General features: G+C 31.4%; 1 protein-coding gene across 3 annotated transcripts in view; it reads right to left on the reverse strand.

Annotated features, from left to right (window-relative positions):
- Nucleotides 1-24,330, reverse strand: part of zgc:158766 (uncharacterized protein LOC100009641 homolog) — a 103,713-nt gene extending 79,383 nt beyond the window's left edge. For all 3 annotated transcript variants that reach the window (XM_056474993.1, XM_056474992.1, XM_056474991.1), the window contains exon 1: nucleotides 24,177-24,330. In XM_056474993.1, coding sequence (XP_056330968.1) covers nucleotides 24,177-24,239 — 63 coding nt within the window. In that variant the 5' untranslated portion in view covers nucleotides 24,240-24,330. The remainder of the gene's footprint in view (nucleotides 1-24,176) is intronic.
- Nucleotides 24,331-24,546: the final 216 nt, after the last annotated feature.

The raw sequence follows: 24,546 nt of genomic DNA on the forward strand, positions 1-24,546 counted from the left end.
ATTTAATTTATTAACGTCTACCCCTACCCCAACGCTAAATCCAACCACCAAGTAAGTGAGAAACAGATCTGGATCTGGAGTTTTCTCTATTAGTAATGCTGATTAACCACATGGATGGATGATAACAGCCTTCTGAGCCTAACAGTAGGTGCAGAAGGCCCTACTGGCCCATATATCAGTTGATAACCACATAATGCCCATTTAATCAAGTGATAACTTCGAAGTGGGTGTGTATAATCATGCATTCTTGATTGTTGCTGTTTTTTTCTGTTGTGAAGAGGTAAAATTTGCAGTAAACCTGTAAAAATGACCAATTTTACCTATTTCCCTAACAGGCAAAACCACCAAAATTTGGATTATAATGGAAGTCAATGGGACAAAAACAGCCACCAAAATAACCAAAGTGCAGTCAATTTGAACAAAATACACAAGGGTTAAAGATCCAATTGAACTACTAAATATTGCAGTGAGACATATTAAACATTAGCAGGGTGTTTTAAAATCAAACCAAAAGTGTTTCAGGGGTAACTGATATGTCAGTGCTTCTTATATAAGGGATTCATAAAGATAAACAATTTAAGTTCATCATATGAATGAAATCTAGACTAAAATCTTTAGCTAGGCTAAAACTAGCCCAATAGTCAAACAAACTATCTTAGCACAATTGTAAACTTGCTTAAAACTAGCCGAAATCCCCAAACTAGCACAATCTTCAAACAAACTAGCCCAAAACTAACACAACTGTAAACTAGCACAACTGTTAACAACTACCCCAAAACACAAACTACTTCCAATCTTCAGATCAACTAGGTCAAAACTAGCCCAATGACCAAAACTAACACAATCCCAAAACAAACTAGTCCAAAACTAGCCCAATTGTAAAACAAACATGCCTAAAACTAGTCCAATGACCAAACATACTTGCCTAAAACTAGCACAAACGCCAAACTACCCCAATTGTGCCAAAAACTAGCCAAATTGTCAAACTCACTAGCCTAAAACAATTTAACAATTTAATAAATACAATAAACAATATAAGTCCGTCATACGACAGCTAACCCAATAGCCAAACAAACTTGCACAAAACTAGCCCAATCGCCCAACAAACTAGCCCAATCATGCAAACAATTTGCACAATTGTCAAACACACTAGCCTAAAAATAGTTTAATGGCAAGATAAATTCACCTATAAGGAATTCATAAAGATAAACAATATAAGTCTGTCATATGAATGAAATCTAGAATAAAATCTATCACAATCGTCAAGCTAGGCTAAACCTAGCCCAATAGTCAAACAAACTATCCCAAACCTAGCATAATTGCAAACTAGCCCAAAACTAGCCGAAATCCTCAAACCAACACAATCTTTGAAATAAACTAGCCCAAAACGAACACAATCATAAACTAGCCCACAACTACCCAGATCTACAGACTACTACCAATCTTCAGACAAACTAGGCCAAAACTAGCACAATCCCAAAACAAACCAGCCCAAAACTACCACAATCCCAAAACTAGCACAATCCCAAAACAAACCAGCCCAAAACTACCACAATCCCAAAACTAGCACAATCCCAAAACAAACCAGCCCAAAACTACCACAATCCCAAAACTAGCACAATCCCAAAACAAACCAGCCCAAAACTACCACAATCCCAAAACTAGCACAATCCCAAAACAAACCAGACCAAAACTATCCCATTTGTAAAACAAACTTGCCTAAAACTAGCACAATGACCAAACATACTTGCCTAAAACTAGCACAAACCCCAAACAACCTAGACTAAAGCTAACCCAATAGCCAAACAAACTAGCACAAAACTAGCCCAACTGCCCAATGAACTAGCCCAATCGTGCAAAAAACTAGTCCAATTGTCAAACACACTAGCCTAAATATAGTTTATTGGCCAAACAAATTCATTTATAAGGGATTCATAAAGATAAACAATATAAGTCTGTCATATGAATGAAATCTAGACCAAAATCTAGCACAATCGTCAAGCTAGGCTAAAACTAGCCCAATAGTCAAACAAACTATATAAAACCAAGCACTATTGTAAACTAGCAAAAAAACTAGCTGAAATCCCCTAACTAACACAATCTTTGAAATAAACTAGCACAAAACTAACACAATACCCGAGTAAACTAGCCCAAAATTAACATAATCATAAACTAGCCCACAACTACCCAAATCCACAAACTACTACCAATCTTCAGACAAACCAGGCCAAAACTAGCAATCCAAAAACAAACTTGCCTAAAAGTAGCACAAACCTCAAACAACCTAGCCTAAACTAGCACAAAACTAGCCCACAACTACCCAAAAACAAAAACTACTACCAACTAGGTCAAAATTAGCCCAATGACCAAAACTAGCACAATCCCAACACAAACCAGTCCAAAACTAGCCCAATTGTAAAAACTAGCCCAATGACCAAACATACCTGCCTAAAACTAGCACAAACGCCAAACAACCTAGCCTAAAGCTAACCCAGTAGCCAAACAAACTAGCACAAAACTAGCCCAATCACCCAATGGCCCAACAAACTATCCCAATCATGCAAAAAACTAGCCCAATTGTCAAACAAACTAGCCTAAAATTAGTTTAATGGCCAAACAAACTCACTTATAAGGGATTCATATAAACAATATAAGTCCTTAATAAGTACAAGGCAGTGGAAAAGTAAGTGAAAAAGTTAAAAACCTCTCAATAACATGTTCTGCTAATAAAGAGTTTTTATCTTTCTCACTTTTCCACTGCCTCGGACTTATGACTATTTTAGATTAGCAGGATGTTGTTTTTAAGATTTCAGCTGACTTTGGTTGTTTTTATGCACTGAGTTGTCGTGAACATTAAATAAATACATGTCTGAAAAAATATAAACAAAATAATAATTAATTATTCATTTATTATAGTTATTTACACATTAATTTATTTAAATAATGCATAATGAGCACCCATACATGTTCAATAAAATAAGAAATTTTTTTTCTAATAATTCAACAGACTGGAGTCAATTATTTTGCTTATACTCCAGTTAACCCAGCTAAAAACACTGTTCAGATCTTGTATTTCAGACATTTGTCAGGTTTCTGTCCTCAAACTTCTCCAGTGTGCAGTAGTAGTTTCTTACACATCTCCTCCAAAGCTTTCAGGTGTGTTTTGAAGTTAGTTCTGACTGTTGTAGTTGTGAAATAACTCAAATCATTCAGCGGAGTGATATGAAGCTGTAATGTGCTCTAAACCTGCCGGAACTACTTTAACTGTGCGTTTATCTGACAATAACCAAACACCTTAGAATGCTCATCAGCCAATCAGAATCAAGCATCCAACCTCCCTGTAGTTAAGAAAAGGCTAATATTAAGTAATTTTGAGTACTGCTCTGAGTAATGAGAATAAGCACAGATGAACCATTATCTTCAGCACTGATTCACATTATTGTGGTCAGTGTGAGAGAGTAAACACAGCCGAGTGTTGTTTTTGGTTTGGTTGGTTTCTGACCCTCACTGGTGGCAAGTTCAATCCCACAGTTCCCAGTTACACACACAAACAGCAGGATGTCAGGAGGTCGCGGGACACTGATGAGACGGGAAACACCTGTCAATGCAGCGTCACTGACGGGACAATAACAGGCGGATGGAAAGTCCTGCATTAGATCTGTGGGGCAGAGCACTTTCCAGCCGGATGTGTCTCACACTGACTTACTGCACTAACAAAGCCTGACCCGGGACGGTCAACCACAGGTTAAACAGACAGGACCAGGACAGGGGAGAAGAACATGAAGATGAACAGGGCTTTACGGCTGTAGATTATAGTTATTTATGTTATTTATGTGATACTTTTATACAGTTTGATTGAACTTAAAGTAGCAAACAAAACTAGCCCAATTAACCAACAAACTAGCCCAAAACAAGCCCAATGCCAAACAAATATATGCCAAAATTAGGTCAATGATAAACAAACTAGGCCAAAACAAGCCCAATGCCAAACAAATATATGCCAAAATTAGGTCAATGATAAACAAACTAGGCCAAAACAAGCCCAATGCCAAACAAATATATGCCAAAATTAGGTCAATGATAAACAAACTAGGCCAAAACTTGCCCAGTGGGCAAAGTAGCCCAAACCTAACCTAATAGGACAAAAAACTAGCCTAATGGCCAAATAACTAGCCAAAAATAGACAAAAGACAAACAAATGAGCCCAAAACTAGCCTAATTACCCAACAAACTACCCCAATGGCCAAAATAAACTAGCCAAACCTAGTCCAATGGCCAAACAAACTAGCTTTATCACTAAACAAACTACCCCAATGCTAAATAAACTAGCCTAAAACTAGCATAATGACAAACTAATTAGCCCAAAAGACCAACAAACTGGTGAACCAATGTTCATAAAACTTGCCAAAACTAGGCCAATGGCCAAACAAACAAGCCCAATCACTCAACAAACTACCCCAATTGTCAAACAAACTAGCCTAAAACTAGACCAATCGACCAAACAAACTAGCCCAATGACCAATCAACACTAGCCCAAACTAGCGCAATCAACAAACTTGCTTAAAACTAGCCTAAGGGCCAAAAAACTAAACAAAATAATTGATCCAATCTAGCCCAAAATTAGGTCAGTTGCCAAACCAGACAAATTGCTAAACAAACTAGCCAAAAATAAGCCAATGTCATACAAACTAACTCAAAACTAGTAAAATCACAAACAAGCTAGCCCAAAACTATCCCAAAACCAAAACAAACTTTCCCAAAACTAGCAAAATCAAAAAAAAAAAAAAAAAAACTATACCAAAACCCAAACCAACTAGTCCAAAAATTGCAAAATCTCAAACAAACTTGCCCAAACTTTTCCAAAGCCCAAATAAACTAAACTAGCACAATTGCTTAACATGCCAATATGTCAAACCTTTAATATTCTAAAAAAAAAAAAAAAAAACCTGCAGCAAGTGGCTAAAAGTAGCCTAATTCTGCGGGAAAACCACAGACTTGGCAACCCTGACCTACAGGACCTGTGTAAGACCCCTTTGACAGGGGAAAAGCCCAGGAAAAATCCCCAGTAAAGTAATCTCAGCTCTGGCTTTAGCTCAGGCTGTTTGTTCTGCTCTGCTGGGCCTGTTTTACACACAGACAATGATCAGAGTCGAGCACAGCACAGCTATTGTCCAGGAAACTCAATCAGTCACATTAGTGGATCACCGCGGTACAGAAATACTGCTACTGCAGGAAGAAAGAAACTAGCTCAAACTAGCCCAATGGCCAATCAAACAAGACCAAAACTAGCACAATGACAAACAAGTTAGCCTAAAACTAGCCCAATGACCAAAGTAACTAGCTCAAAACAAGCCCAATAGCTAAACAAAATAGCCAAAACCAGCCCAATGACCAAAACAACTAGCCCAAAACTTGTACACAAGGACAATGTTCAGAGTCCAGCACAGCGCAGCCATTATCCAGAAAACTCAATCAGTCACATTAGCGATTCACCGCGGTGCAGTAATACTGCTACTGTAGGATGGAGAAGAGCCGTCCTACAGTAAAGAAAAAGGAAAAGCTAACAATGGGAGGAAAAGCAGCAGGATTTCTAACATGGTTCAGTGATGTGTGTTTGTAGGTGATTGTGTGAGGTTGGAGAATAGAGATTTGGGCAGGGCTGGATTACTGACTGCTCCAGTGGGACATGAGACCTTGGACTGACAGGAGCCTACATAACCTTCAGACTCATTTTTTTTATTTGATTCAAATGTTTAATATATTTTTTGTACTAATTTTTTCAATAAACTTTTTTATATTATATTTTATTACATTACATTACAATACATTACATTATATTACATTACATTATATTACATTATATTATATTACATTATATTATATTACATTATATTATATTATATTACATTATACTTTATTATATTATATTATATTATATTATATTACATTATATTATATTATATTACATTACATTACATTATATTCTATTATATTATATTATATTACATTACATTATATTATATTATATTATATTACATTACATTATATTCTATTATATTCTATTATATTACATTACATTACATTATATTCTATTATATTATATTATATTACATTACATTACATTATATTCTATTATATTATATTATATTACATTACATTACATTATATTCTATTATATTATATTATATTACATTATATTATATTATATTACATTACATTACATTATATTCTATTATATTATATTATATTACATTACATTACATTATATTCTATTATATTATATTATATTACATTACATTATATTATATTATATTATATTATGATTATTAAACCACACTGAACTGAGCTAAACTGAACTGAACTTAAACACTACAAACTGAACTACACTGTTCCTATTTACTGTTACCTTTTATGTGAAGCTGCTTTGACACAATCTACATTGTATAAGCGCTATACAAATAAAGGTGAATTGAATTGAATTGAATTATATTACATTACATTATATTATATTACATTATATTACATTACATTATATTACATTACATTATATTACATTACATTATATTACATTACATTATATTATATTATATTATATTATATTACATTACATTACTTTACATTATATTACATTACATTACATTATATTATATTATATTGTATTATATTATATTACATTATATTACATTACATTACATTACATTACATTACATTATATTATATTACATTATATTATATTATATTACATTATATTATATTATATTATATTATATTACATTACATTATATTATATTACATTACATTACATTACATTATATTATATTACATTATATTACATTACATTATATTACATTACATTACATTACATTATATTACATTACATTACATTACTTTACATTATATTACATTACATTACATTATATTATATTATATTGTATTATATTATATTACATTATATTACATTACATTACATTACATTACATTACATTATATTATATTATATTATATTACATTACATTATATTATATTACATTATATTATATTATATTATATTACATTACATTACATTATATTATATTACATTATATTATATTATAATATATTATATTACATTACATTATATTATATTATATTACATTACATTATATTACATTACATTATATTACATTATATTACATTACATTACATTACATTACATTATATTACATTATATTATATTATATTACATTACATTACATTACATTACATTATATTACATTATATTATATTATATTACATTATATTACATTACATTACATTACATTACATTATATTATATTATATTATATTACATTATATTACATTACATTACATTATATTACATTACATTACTTTATATTACATTACATTACATTACATTATATTACATTATATTATATTATATTATATTATATTATATTACATTACATTATATTACATTATATTATATTATATTACATTATATTACATTACATTACATTATATTATATTACATTATATTACATTATATTACATTACATTACATTATATTACATTATATTATATTACATTACATTACATTATATTATATTATATTATATTACATTATATTACATTACATTACATTACATTACATTATATTATATTATATTACATTACATTGTATTACATTACAATATATTACATTATATTACATTACATTATGTTATATTACATTACATTATATTACATTACATTACATTATGTTATATTACATTACATTACATTACATTATGTTATATTACATTATATTATATTACATTATATTACATTACATTACATTATATTATATTACATTATATTACATTACATTACATTACATTATATTATATTATATTATATTATATTACATTATATTACATTACATTATATTATATTACATTATATTATATTATATTACATTATATTACATTACATTACATTAAATTACATTACATTATATTATATTATATTACATTATATTACATTACATTACATTACATTATATTATATTATATTATATTACATTATATTACACTGCATTATATTATATTACATTATATTACATTACATTACATTACATTACATTACATTGCATTACATTACATTATATTATATTATATTACATTACATTATATTACATTACATTATATTACATTACATTACATTATATTACAGTACATTACATTATGTTATATTACATTACATTATATTACATTACATTACATTATGTTATATTACATTACATTATATTACATTACATTACATTACATTGTTATATTACATTACATTACATTATATTATATTACATTACATTACATTACATTACATTATATTACATTACATTATATTATATTACATTATATTACATTACATTACATTACATTATGTTATATTACATTACATTACATTATATTATATTACATTATATTACATTACATTATATTATATTACATTATATTACATTACATTATGTTATATTATATTACATTATATTACATTACATTACATTACATTATGTTATATTACATTACATTATATTATATTACATTACATTATATTATATTACATTATATTACATTAAATTACATTACATTATATTATATTACATTATATTACATTACATTACATTATGTTATATTACATTATATTACATTACATTACATTACATTATATTATATTATATTACATTATATTACATTATATTATATTATATTACATTATATTACATTATATTATATTACATTATATTACATTACATTACATTACATTACATTACATTATATTATATTACATTATATTACATTACATTACATTACATTACATTATATTATATTACATTATATTACATTACATTACATTATATTACATTACATTACATTATGTTTTATTACATTACATTATATTACATTACATTACATTACATTATATTACATTACATTACATTACATTATATTACATTACATTGTATTACCTTACATTACATTATATTACATTACATTACATTACATTATGTTATATTACATTACATTTCATTACATTACATTATGTTATATTACATTACATTACATTATATTATATATTATTATATTACATTACATTATATTATATTACATTACATTACATTATTTACATTTACATTTACATTTAGCCATTTAGCAGACATTATATTATATTACATTACATTATATTATATTATATTATATTATATTATATTATTTGAGAAACTGTTTTTTATTTTTTGGTTATTTTATACTTATGTATTAATGTATTTTATGCAATAAGTTAATATCAGTATTGCTATGCAGGAAAGTAAAAAAACCTAAACCTATTTATTTATTCAGTTATTTAATTATTTATAAACTAGTTATTTAAACCTATTTATATATTTATTTACTCATTTAATTATTTATTAATTAATATTTTTTTCTATATTTACTTATTCACTTATTTATTAACCAATTTCTTTCTTTATTTATTTATTCACTTATTTATTCACTTATTAAAATTAATAATTCATCAATACATTTATTTATTTATTCACTTATTAATTTATTCGCTTATTTATTTATTTATTCATTTATTCTCTTATTTATTTATTCATTTATTTATTCACTTATTTATTCACTTATTAAATTAATAAGTCATCAATACATTTATTTATTTATTCTTTTATTTATTTATTTATTTATTTATTTATTCATTTATTCTCTTATTTATTTATTCATTTATTTACTTATTTATTCTCTTATTTGTTTGTTCACATTTTAAATTATTAATTCATCAATACAATTACTTATTTATTTATTCACTTATTTATTTATTCACTTGTTTATTTATTGATTTATTGATTCTCTTATTTATGTATTCACTTATTTAATTATTAATTCATTAATACATTTATTTATTCACTTATTTTTTCACTTATTTTTTATATATATATTTATTTATTTATGTTTTACTAATTTATTTATTCTCTTATTTATTTATTTATTTATTTATTTATTTATTTTCTTTTCAGCACTTGTTTTCATTATTTTTCCTCCATTCATTGTTAATGGAATATTTACACTTTTTTCAATGCACTCCTATAAAACATCCATCTTTTTGAAGGTTTCCTATGGGGTGTTCAGGATTACTTCAGGATGGGGTTCAGTCTCTAGCAGAGTCTACAGACCAGCCTCAGCCTCCTCAGATCCGCTGAAGGACATGTCTCAACCTGAACTGTTTTTAGTATTGGTGTTTTACTCTGAGCTGCTCTGTGGATCCACCCAAAACAGCACTTCAGTATCTGGGAAGACTACACACACACACACACACACACACACACACACACACACACAGAGGAGCAGCAGATACTGTCCGTGTGGCTTTGAGGATGAAGGATAAATAAGGAGAGTTATTCCAGAACCTTCAACGCGTCATTTCACCAGCTGAAGCCATGTAGAGGCTTTTAATAGCAGCAGAAGAAACTCCAGTGTGGGCTACAGGAAGCCTGTGTGTGTGTGTGTGTGTGTGTGTGTGTGTGTGTGTGTGTGTGTGTGTGTGTGTGTGTGTGTGTGTGTGTGTGTGTGTGTGTGTGTGTGTGCGTGCGTGTGTGAATGCGTATGTATGTCTGTGTGTGCATGTGTGTCTTTATGTGTATATGTTAGTGTTTATGTGTGTATATGTGCGTGTGTGTGTGTGTATATGTATGTCTATCTGTATGTTTGTGTGAGCATTTGCGTGTGTGACTGAAAGTAAGACAGAATATGTGTGTATGCGTGTCCATGTGTTGTGTGTGTATGTATGCGTATATATATATATATATGTGTGTGTGTGTGTGTGTGTGTGTGTGTGTGTGTGTGTATGCATGTATGTGTGTTTCTGTGAGTGCACGTTGTGTAGATCTGAGTGCGTGTGTGTGTGTGTGTGTGTGACTGTGTGTAAGTGAGAGAGAGTATATCTGTGTATGTATATGTTTGTGTGTGTGTATATGTCTGTGTGTATATATGTGTATGTCTGTGAAAGTTTGTGAGCGTGTGTGTGTGACAAAGTAAGACAGTGTGTGTGTGTGTGTGTGTGTGTGTGTGTGTGTGTATGTGTACATATGTGTGTGTGCATGTGCGCGTATGTCTGTGTGTATGTATGCATGTCTGTGCATATATATATGTATGTGTGTGTGTGTGTGTGTGTGTGTGTGTGTGTGTGTGTGTGTGTGTGATCTGCTGATGAATCCACCCTGTTTGCTGGTGTTTATTCTGCTGGATGTGAACTGGACCTGTAATTATCTCTGTGGGCAAAGGCTGCAGACTCCAGGTGCTGCAGCATCGCTCTGCTCTCTATTAAAACACTCTGACATCTGTTCCACCAGCCAGACAAGCTCACATTCACCTACTATCATGACGTCCTAAAATAACAGAAGAGTATGCAAGCTTTGGAACAAACTACATCCTCATAAACAACTGTTCTGTTGCTTCGTTACAAGCCCTGTTCATCATCTCGACACATCATCCACATTTTTCTTTTATATTTAATTTAACATTGGAGCCGCAGGTTACTCTGACATTCACAGGTCTTACATACTGAGAAATCTCCTCAGGTTTTTGCATAGTTATGCTTCAAAATTCACGTCGACGTGTGAAATTTGGGGCTGTGTGAAACCCTCTGCGGTTAGCAAACACACTGGAAGCTCAGCAAATACTTCCTTCACCGACATGACCGACATGAGATGGACATCTCCATCTACTTTCTGAATAAATGAATGAATGAGTAAATGAATACATAAATGAGTCAAGGGATGAATAAATTAATAAATAAATTAATTAACAAACTAACAAATGGATGACTGAATGAATGAATAAATGAACAAATGATTGAGTAAATGAATGAACGAACAAATAAATTTATAAATTAATGAATAAATGAATTAATGTATGAATAAATGAATAAATAACTCAGTAAATGAATGAAGAAAGAAGAAAATTAATGAATGAATAGAGCAAATGAACAAATGAATGAATGAATAAATAAATAAATTAACAAATGAGTAAATGAATGAATTAGTGAATGCATGACAATTGAATGAATGAAAAAGGAATAAACAAATAAATGAACGAATGAATAAACAAATGAATGAATGAATACATAAATGAGCAAGTGAACAAATGAGTAAATGAATGAATGCATGAACAAATGAATGAATTAATGAATGAACGAGTGAATGAATAAATGAATGAACAACAAATGAACAAACAAATGAGTAAATGAATGAACAAACAAATAAATGAATGAATGAACAAATTAATAAATGAATGAATGAATGAATGAATGAATGAAAATGAACAAACAATTGAATGAACGAGTAAACGAATAAATAAATGAACAAATGAGTAAATGAATGAATGAATGCACGAAGAAATGAATGAAAAATTAATAAACAAATAAATGAACAAATGAATGAATAAATTAATAATTTAATTAATTAACAAACAAACAAATGAATGAATGGATGAATACATGAATGAATGATTAAATGAACAAATGATTGAGTAAATGAATGAATGAACAAATAAATTAATAAATTAATGAATAAATGAATTAATGTATGAATAAATGAATAAATAAATCAGTAAATGAATGAATAAAGAAAGAAGGAAATTAATGAATGAATAGAGCAAATGAACAAATGAATAAATGAATGAATGAATGAACAAATGAGTAAATTAATGAATAAGTGAATGCATGAACAAATGAATGAATGACAATTGAATGAATGAATGAAAAAGAAATGAACAAATAAATGAACGAATGAATAAACAAATAAACAAATGAATGAATGAATACATAAATGAGCAAGTGAACAAATGAGTAAATGAATGAATGCATGAACAAATGAATGAATTAATGAATGAACAAGTGAATGAATAAATGAATGAACAACAAATGAACAAACAAATGAGTAAATGAATGAACAAACAAATAAATGAAAGAACAAATTAATAAACGAATGAATGAATGAAAATGAATGAACAAATGAATGAACGAGTAAATGAATAAATAAATGATCAAATGAGTAAATGAATGAATGAATCCTTGAAGAAATGAATGAATGAATGAATAAATGAAAAATTAATAAACAAATAAATGAACAAATGAATGAACAAATGAATAAACGAAAGAACAAATGAACTGACATTTATATGAATGAATGAGTAAATGAATGAACAACAAACAAACGAATGAGTAAATGAATAAACAAACAGCTGAACAAACTAACAAATAAGTAAATGAATGAATGAATGAATGAATCAATCAATCAATCAATCAATCAATAAATATATGAATGAAGGAATTAATAAATGAATGAATATATAAATGAATGTACAAATGAGTAAATGAATGAATGAATGCACAAATAAATGAATGAATGAATAATAAATGAATGCACAAATAAATGAATGAATAAAAAATGAATGAACAAATAAATGAATGAATGGATAAATGAATGAACAAACAAACAAATGAATGAATAAATGAGTAAGTAAATGAATGAATGACTGAACAAATTAATGAGTAAATAAATGAATGACTGAACAAATGAATAAACAAACAAACGAACAAACTAACAAACGAGTAAATGAATGAATGAATGAATGAATAAATAAATATTTGGGTGAAGAAATTAATCAATAAATGAATCATAAAAAATGAATATATAAATAAATAAATAAATAAATTCATTCATTCATTTTCTTTTCAGCTTAGCGCCTTTATTAATCAGGGGTCGGAATGAACCTCCAACTTATCCAGCATATGTTTTACGCAGCGGATGCCCTTCCAGTTGCAACCCATCACTGGGAAACATCCATACACACTCATTCACACTCATACACTACAGACAATTTAGCCTTCCTAATTCACCATAATTTATATTTATATATATATATATATAAATCAATAAAGGAAATATTAAATGAATGAATGAATGTATGTATGTATGTATGTATGTATGTATGTATGTATGTATGTATGAATGAATGAATGTATGTATGTATGTATGTATGTATGTATGTATGTATGTATGTATGTATGTATGTATGTATGTATGTATGAATGAATGAATGAATGAATGAATGAATGAACAACATTTTACTAATACCCATAGCTAATAGTTTATATAAAATATGCATATCTAGGCCAATTAATGCCATTTATAGCTTTCCACTTGATGAATGATCTATATTTTTCCTCATAAAAACATGTTATTTTAATGTCAGATTAACCACTGATTCCTAAGACAGGACACTGCACTGTAAAATAGAAAATCAAAAAAAATGTTTTGATCTGACTCAACTTTTAATCAAAGTACTGTATTTGACTTGAATTAAGTTAAGTCAACTCAAAAAAGTCAGTTTATTTAACATTGTGTGAAGAGCGTGGGAACCTGATCAGCCTAATAAAGATGTATTTCCTCAAATCACTGCAGTCACTGATGCTGTAATCGACCTGAGCTTCACTCCAGCTGCTTTTACTGCAATGCAAACACCCAGTACAGTAAGCAGCAGCTGTCATTTAACTAACGGAGCATCTCTAAACGGCTAAACAAACGCTGTGAACTCCTGACAGCCTGACGCTCAGTGTTTCTCAGCATTTACTGGGTCAGAAGACAAAAGCCAGCGCTCCAGCACTGCAGTGGAGCATGAAGAACTGGAGAAACTGGAGATGATTTTCTTGTTTTGTTTTGTTTCCAGTCCAAATAAATATGAAAAATCCTGAATTAAGAAGCATTTTCAAGACAAGCAAAGCATATTGTGCTGTTTTCAGAAATAATGAGTCAAAATGAAGTGAGCCTTTTCTTAAAAGAAGCAAAATAACCTGCCAATAGCAGAACAATCTTATGCCAAAAGGAAAAGCTAGATTAGTTTACTTTCCCTTTTAGAAGATTATTTTCCAAATTTTAGCAAATTAAGTTAGAGTGGCTCGGTGGTTAGCACTGTGGCCTCACACTGAAAAGGTTGCAGGTTCGAGTCTCGACTTGGTCAGTTGGCATTACTGTGTGGAGTTTGCATGTTCTCCCCATGTTGGTGTGGGTTTCCTCCGGGTGCTCCAGTCCAAACACGTGCGCTATAGGGGAATTGATTAACTAAATTGGCCGTAGTATTTGAGAGTGTGTGTGAATAAGTGTGTATGGGTGTTTCCCAGTACTGGGTTGCAGCTAGAAGGGGATACGCTGCATAAAACATACGCTGGAGTAGTTGGCGGATCACTCCGCTGTGGCGATCCCTAATAAATAAAGGGACTAAGGCCCCGTTTACACTAATACGTTTTAAAACAGTGTTTTAGAATGAAAACGATCCGCGTCCACACTAGCGTTTCACCCAGCATTTCTGAACAGCTCTCAGTCCACACTATACCGCTGAAAACACACATCACGTGAACACACACACACACACACACACTCTGGCATGTGCTGCAGCGTATGCGGACTTCTAAGCTCCAGGCAGTCAGCAGGTGTTTGAGCACATCTACCCAAATGAGAGCAGTGCACGTCAGACAGTTCATCAAGGATCTACCGCTGGATCTCATCTCACTATATTTGTTAAATCTGATAAATAATTCATCTTGTTGTCCATATCTAACGATATTTTCCCCAACTTTGGTCTTTTAAATCTATTACTTGTTCTGATATTCAGCAAAAGAGAGGGTATGTTTCGTATTTTCAATGAGAATGAAAGGAGGCAGTTCTCTTATAGGCTCTGTTTTGTTATAAGTATGTACACAATGAAGATGACGCTCGTATAAATATGCAGCTACACGACGCCTCGACATTTTTAGTGTCTCTTAAGTTCATATCAAAATGAAAATAAGCAGTTCCTCATATCATGTCTTCATTTTATTGCTAAGAAAGTGAAAGAAAGTACCCAGGGTGATGTGAATGATGTTATAAAGTACACTGTTCCCTTTGAGGATTTACCCGACGTGTCCTCAGAGGTTTGTTTCCATGTAAAACTTACGAAGTCTGAACTTACAAAGAAAGGATGCAGGACTGAACTGTGTGTGGGCTACTTAATCTTGAAGAAAAAGCCCAAATCAGAGAGGCGAATGTCTGCAGCCCTGCCTCTGTTTTCAGATGTCTCTGTTTTCAGGTAAAGTCTAGATCGGATATGCGGCCGGCCGGAAGTACATTAATATAGCAGCTTTTTTTATGACACTGTATAACAATAATTCATATTTTTACAGTGCTGTGATGGTTATGTTTAGGGTTCAGGTGGGAGTAGCCATTTAAAAATACAATTTATTGGGTAATTTAATAGACAACATAAATAATACTCGGTACTACTACTGTTTTTCCATTACTGTGACAGTTGGGGTTAGAGTTTGGGTGGGGGTAGATGTTAATAAAATACAATAAATAGGAAATTTTATATATAATAGAAATAATTCTCGTTAACTTCCGGCTGCAAACGTGTCCGATCTAGCATTAACCCTGTTTTCCCCTTTCCACACTAACAGGAGGCAGCGTTTTAAAACCAAAACGGCCTCTTCAGCGTTTTCAAAAAGCTCAGTTTTTATGGAATAAAATCACTGTCATTAATATTTCGTGCGTAAAAAAAATTCACGCATCCGTAATTATAAAATCGTAAAGGAAAACGGAGCGTACTCGTAATTTTACGAGGCTACAATTCCAAAATCTGCGATTAGAACAGACACAGATACGACATTTTGTTTTTCTGTTTGTTTATGACTGATACATTTACGATGGGTGTACTTTACAAACACGAGTTACAGTTTCTCCACGGACACGAAGTCCTGATTACGAGTACGAATCAAACAGCGAGACTTCACTGTCAAAATTACGTCACCGCTTCCACAGGCATTAATAAACAAGCGAGAGTCATCGATCATAACGGCGCGCCTGCTGGACGTTCGAGCTTACACACACCGTCTCAGATAAGATCTCTGTTATTCCCTTTGAGAAATGTCCGTCATAAGCTGTAATAAAGGTTGAGACTCAATGAGGTCCTATTTCGCTGTGTTTCTTGGACATTTTACTGAATCAAAATTAAGAACGGGCCAAGGATAGAGAGCTAGCATGATGTAAGTTAACATTACAGGCAGCGAGCGCAGAGTCTCTCAGTGAATCACTGAACAGTGTTCAACTATAACAGGACATCTGTTGATTAAGTCACCTTTTTTAAAGCCAGATTGAATATTGATCTATTTTGTAAAGAAGATATCAGCAAAAGTCAATTTAAATATTTGAGGGTTTGTGCTCACCAGAAGTTTGTAACGTTAAACATTTATGAGACTATGAATCAAAATAAATAAATGTTAAATATGTGACCCCGGACCACAAAAGCAGACATGAGGGGCAATCATCTGAAACAGACCTGTATGTCATCTGAAAGCTGAATAATTAAGCCCCTCATTGATGTATGGAGAGGAGATGATATGATCAGATATATATATATATATATATATATATATATATATATATATATATATATATTATATATATATATATATATATATATATATATATATATATATATATATATCATCTTTAAATTTGTACAAAGTAAGGTATTAGTAACCATTGATATAAATGTTTGTTATGTTATTTGTTATTATATGTTTGTTATATTACTTGATTAAACTATTAGTTACATTATATTGTATTACTATAATTAATAAACTATTACCATAAACATTTATATTACTATTTAGCCGTATACTATTCGGTGTGTTTCTCTCTTTCCGTGTGTGTTTGTTCTATATTGGTGATTGTTTAATTACCACATTATATTTTGCTTATTCTGGTTTATTTAAAGTTAATTAATTGATAAGAGTAAAACTTTTCTTTGTTTTATCTACCTATACTGGATAAATCTGTCTAATTTAATTTGTGTTCTCTGGTGATCTTAGAGTATTTGAGAGATATTTAAACAGTTAAAATAGGTGACTTAATCAACATATGTCATGTTATAGTTAAGTGATTCACTGAGAGACTGTGCTCGCTGCCTGTAATGTTAACTTACATTATGCTAGCTCTCTATCCTCGGCCCGTTCTTAATTTTGATTCAGTAAAATGTCCAAACACAGCGAAATAGGACCTCATTAAGTCTCAACCTTTATTACAGCTCATGACGGACATTTCTCAAAGAGGGAATAACAGAAATCTTATCTGAGACGGTGTGTGTAAGCTCGAACGTCCAGCAGGCGCGCCGTTATGATCGATGACTCTCGCTTGTTTATTAATGCCTGTGGAAGCGGTGACGTAATTTTGACAGTGAAGTCTCGCTGTTTGATTCGTACTCGTAATCAGGACTTCGTGTCCGTGGAGAAACTGTAACTCGTGTTTGTAAAGTACACCCATCGTAAATGTATCAGTCATAAACAAACAGAAAAACAAAATGTCGTATCTGTGTCTGTTCTAATCGCAGATTTTGGAATTGTAGCCTCGTAAAATTACGAGTACGCTCCGTTTTCCTTTACGATTTTATAATTACGGATGCGTGAATTTTATTTACGCACGAAATATTAATGACAGTGATTTTATTCCATAGTTTTCAGCGTTCGAAAACTCCAGCGTAGTATGCACGGAGGGCGTAACCGTAGCAAAACTTATGCGTTTTAAAACTAAGACATATTAGTCTAAACAGGGCCTAAGCTGAAGGAAGGGAAAATGCAATAAGTTGTTAGAGCAGCCGACTGTAGTATTGGTAACCTAGCAACCAACAGTAAACAAGGCAAGCGTAATGTAGACAGCTGATTGGTCACATGGGTGAAATGTTGATGTAAATCGTTATAAATGGTGCAGCTGATGTGATTGACAGCTGTCAAACAGGTTGATGTCTACAGCTGGAATGTGCATTGACTCATGGGAAGACAAAAGCAACAGGCAGCTGCTCCGAAACAGGTTCTATAGTGAATCTCACTCGCAAACACACACACACACACTCACAAAAGCACAGACCTACTGTGTTGTGCTTTCATATATTCCCATAGCACAATGCTTATTACTGTATAGAGTGTATATTCCTCGACCTGACCAAAAAAATGTTCACACAATGTCAACGTTTACTAGTTTTGCTATACTTGTGGGGACATTTGGTCCTCATACAGTGTGCGATAAATACCAGGCAAACACACACACACACACACACACACACACACACACACACACACACACTCTCCATCAACCTGCTGTGACAAGGAGGATCCTCGTAATTACGAGAGGAGATAAAAGTGCTGTAATTGAGGGATCAGTTGAAGACGGCGCTCCCATGATGTCTAGATTACAGCACAAAAGACCAAAAGCAGTGCTAATGCCCCTCATTAACAAGCAGCTTCAGGACAATCAGCTAATAACACAATAATTTCGCACACAACATGGATATATATATAGTCATAAAATAAAAAAGTAATTGACTGAGAAACAATTCACTTTAGAACTGGATAAAAATTCTCATATCATGATACAAGTCATCTCATATCCTCATAATGGATATAGATTACAATATAGTACCATTTCTGTAAATTCAGTCAATTAATAGTTTATATTTATGCATATTGAGCAGATGTAAAAGACCACATCTGTTTTACATTTTTGAATATATACACGGAAATGTACTCATTCACATATGATCATATTTCTCTCTTTATTTAGAACTTCAGGACAAAAGTTTAATAAAAAAATGTAGAAATATAAAATAAATATTAATAAAGCAGAAAACACTTCAAAAACTAGGTTCCACAAAAAAAAAAAAAAGAAATATATATATATATATATATATATATATATATATATATATATATATATATATATATATATATAAATAAAAAGCAAAATGTAAACATTGTACTTTCAAGATTGCTTTTTGAAAAAGTATTATAACAATGTAAACAGAGGGCTCTATTTTTATGATCCATGCGCAAAGTGCAAAGTGCAGGGCGCAAACGCATTAAGGGCATGTCAGAATCCACTTTTACTATTTTAAGGATGGCAAAAATCTGCTTAGCGCCGTGGCGCATGGTCTAACAGGGTTGAGCTTATTCTCTTAATGAGTTATAGGTGTGTTCTGAGAATAAACCAATCAGAGTCTCATCTCCCATTCCCTTTCAGAGTCAGTTGTGGCGTGCCATGGTGCATTTGCTATTTACATGACAGATTTTGTAAGTGTAAAAACTGAACGCTTCACTAGAGAGAAAACAGTTAAACAGAGCATCTACAGCTCGAGAATGAGAGATAAGCCTCATTATTTACTTTCACTAACACTCTCGTGGATAGGGAATCGTGTTGTACGCACAGATATCCATTAGCCTATACATCTTTAATTTTGTTTGTTAAGCACAAAGATTTGTTTCAAAACTATTTCTAAATTCAGTTCTAATATTCAGCAAAGGAATAAATGAACAATAATAATGAAGTGTGTTCAAAAACTGAGTTATATCCTAATACACATGCTGTGCCCCATATGGGCTAAAACCTGACAGGTGGACAAATCTAAGCTTGGTTTTAATAAAACAAATATAAATATGCAGATAATAAATAATACTGCTAATAATAATAATAACATTATACAAAAGCAAATTGTTACAAATAAACTGAAAAAGCCCCCCGAGATGAAGAAGGCATGAAAGTATGGCTTTTATATTTATGTAAGCTTGATATTATAATATTATTTTGTAATATTTTAATCCTTTAATTATTTTTCATTTGTAATGATATTTGCGTATTGCTCTATATCCTGTGTGTATTAAGCAATGTGTAAGCAAGGCTCACAACTTATGCGCTCTGTGCTGGACTATAGACCAGCTGTGATCTGGACTATTGAACCGTCTATTTAAGTTCCTCAGAATAGCAACGTGCCAGCAATGTGCCTCAACACGCCTCCTTTTTTAGATCAGAACGCCTATAGGCGCACATATGAGCGCAAATGCATTTGCTATTTAAACAGCGTGGCGCAAAACGTCAAAACCACTCTTGCGCTGAAACTAGCAAACAACAATTGCGCCGCGCCTTGCACCGCATTGCGTCGGGTGTATGATAGGGCCCTATGTGTTTTGTGACAAATTGATATAAAAGATTGAGCATTATATGAAACTATAGATGTTTTATTTTGACTATACAATATATTGTCATATTGCACAGCCCTAATTCCAATTATAAAATATAAACTGCTATAAAGCTGTATTAAATCAGCTTCACGGTAATATACAAGGACAAAATCAATGATACAAACGTGTCCCATTTAAATGTCTTACTAAAAATCATCATCAGTTGAGTGACTACTGAAATGTATATGAATTTTTAAGTCCAAAATCATCAAATTTGATCTAAAAAAAACAGATACAGCCTCTAATAATAGCTGAAACTATACTAATAATCTAAATATTCATGTAGTGAATTACAAGTGAACACTCTAAAGTGGACGATTCTTAATTCTTCTCTTTTTATCCCTGTGAAATGTTTACAAAGTACATTTTAGAGATTCAGAGTCTGATGTGGACACCTTTGCAAACGAAAAATGTCATTTTTGTAAAAAAAAAATAATCCAAAATATGCTTTAGTCAATACTGCAGAAAATTCCTTTAATGACACTGGAATTCATACACACTTTCTGGTAAAAAAAACTGCATAATTTTGTCACTTTATATATATAACAACTGAGAATATACTAAAAACATATAAAGCAGACCTACTGAAGACAACACAATCATTATTCAAATCATCTCAGTTCAAATGATGTCAATCTAATCTAATACTAATGAATATTAAGTGTCTTTAAAACCCAAATCTAATAAAAACTAACAAATATTAACATCATATTTGACAGTACAAACTGTAAACACACCATAACAAATCACTGCAGATAAAAGTGCACACTAAAAGAAATATTGTATACCATTCATTCAATAATTTCATTCATTTTCCTGTGGCTTAGTCTCTATTTCAGGGGTCGCCGCAGCAGAATGAACTGCCAACTATTCCGGCATATGTTTTACATAGTGAATGCCCTTCCAAGGCAACTCAGTACTTGGAAACACCCATACACTCTCACATTCACACACACACTCATACACTACTGCCAATTTAGTTAATCAATTCTCCTATAGCGCATGTGTTTGGACTGTGGGGGTAACCAGAGCACCTAGAGGAAACCCACGCCAACACGAGGAGAACATGCAAACTCCACACAGAAATGCCAACTGACCCAGCTGGGACTCAAACCAGTGACCTTCTTGCTAACCACTGAGTCACTGTACCGCCTGACTGTATACCATATAAACCAAATCAAACTCAACTATAGAAACAAACACTTTCCACACAAGCTTCTGTTCAATAAAGACGTCGCAATCCTACTGGAAAAACAAGATGAATGCTTAAAAGGTCTAGTTAAACTTTTTATATGTGTAGCATAATAATGACACCTGGTTTAAAAAAAAAAAGAAACGCATGCCAGTCATAAACTGCACCATTGCAGTGTTTACCTTTATACTCAGGTAATTATCACAGCTCAGTGACACAGTATAAAATATAAACTGTTTTAAAGCAGCTTCACGTTAATATACAGGAAAACTACAAAATCCACAATGCAGAAGTGTCACTATTCAGCTAATTCTGTCATCAAACTTTACTAATACCCTAAATATACTGAATTACAAATGTCTAACATCTCTTTACACCATGCAATGTTTACAAAGTACATTTTATACTTAGTTTTACTTTTATATTTGATAGATTAACCGTTCTAGTCAGAGTCACATTTCCAAATGACAAAATCAATGATGCTGAATGCTTAAAGAGTCCATTTAAACTCTATATATGTGTAGCATAATAATGACATCTGGTTTAAAAAAAAGCACCAATGAAGCGCTTACCTTTATACTACAAACTACAAAAATAACAATGCAGAAGTGTCACTATTCAGCTAATTCAGTTCAAAAATGAACATCTAATACAGCCAATAACAACCACTGAACCTATACTAATAACCTAAATACACTGAATTAAAAGTGGACACTCTAAAGTGGAAAACTCTATTAACAACATTCGCAATACACCTCATTCAATGCTTACAACGTTTCTTTTATAGTTGTAACTAGTGTTAGCTAGTGTTTTTATTTTATAGTTTATATTTAATTTTAAAACACTACCTTTATACTCAGGTAATTATCACAGCTCTGTGACAGTATAAAATATAAACTGTTTTAAAGCAGCTTCATGCTAATATACAGAAAAACTACAAAATCCACAATGCAAAAGTGTCACTATTCAGCTAATTCAGAAACAAAATGAATTATGTCATCAAACTATACTAATAACCTAAATATACTGAATTAAAAGTGTCTAGTACCATCTGTATATGTTTACAAAGTCTATGTTATAGTTAGTTACAGTTTTATATGATATAGTTATATAGTTCTAGTCAGAGTCACATTTCCAAATGACAAAATCAATGATGCTGAATGCCTAAAGAGTCTATTTAACTTTCTAGATATGTGTAGCATAATAAAAAAAAGAACCATTGCAGTGTTTACCTTTATACTCAGGTAATTATCACAGCTCAGTGACACAGTATAAAATATAAACTGTTTTAAAGCAGCTTCATGCTAATATACAGAAAAACTACAAAACCAACAATGCAAAAGTGTCACTATTCAGCTAATTCAGATGCAAAATGTCATCTTACACTCTCAGAAATAAATGTACACGAGCTGTCACTGGGGTGGTACCTTTACAAAAGGTACAAATTTGTACCTAAAAGTTCCATATTAGTACCTCAAGGGTACATATTAGTACCTAAAAAGTACAAAAGTGTTCCTCTTAAAATTTGTAGGTACTAATATATACTTTTGAATTACCAATATGGACCCTTTAAGTAAAAATGGGTACCTTTTGAAAAGGTACCACCCCAGTGACAGCTCGCGTACCTTTATTTTTGAGTGTACTATACTGATAACCTAAATATACTGATTTAAAAGTGTCTATTAATAACATCTGTACACTCAATGCAGTGTCTACAAAGTATATTTTATAGTTAGTTATAGTTTTATATTATATAAAGTCAGATTTCCTGACTGCTTAGCGCTTTAAAAGTCTATACTATACTTTCTATATGTGTGAAGCATAATTATGACACCCGGTTTAAAAGAAAAAGCATCACTGAAACGCTTACCTTTATACTCAGGTAATTATCACAGCTCCGCGACTTTAGCCTGGAGTGCATAGTGCTCCACATTAAGACAAATACATAAATATGCTAATAAATAAATAGATTATTCCAGTGTAAGTCCATGTATGGAGTGCGTTGTGTGTGTTGCGTCCATGACTGCGTCTGACTGTCTGATCTAGTGGGAAGTTGAAGAGAGTGCGTGTATGTGAGAGAGAGAGAAAGAGAGAGAGAGACGTTCCTCCTCCTCCCAGCTGGATAATGCATACTGATGCAATTTCCTTCAGTGCTGAGAAAACACACACACAGACGCACACACACACAACAACACCCCCGTCCACAACTGCCCTGCAGGGGACAAACCTTCACCACCCCC

The sequence above is a fragment of the Danio aesculapii genome, chromosome 16 (genome assembly GCF_903798145.1).
Source record: "Danio aesculapii chromosome 16, fDanAes4.1, whole genome shotgun sequence".
Taxonomy (NCBI): Eukaryota; Metazoa; Chordata; class Actinopteri; order Cypriniformes; family Danionidae; genus Danio; species Danio aesculapii.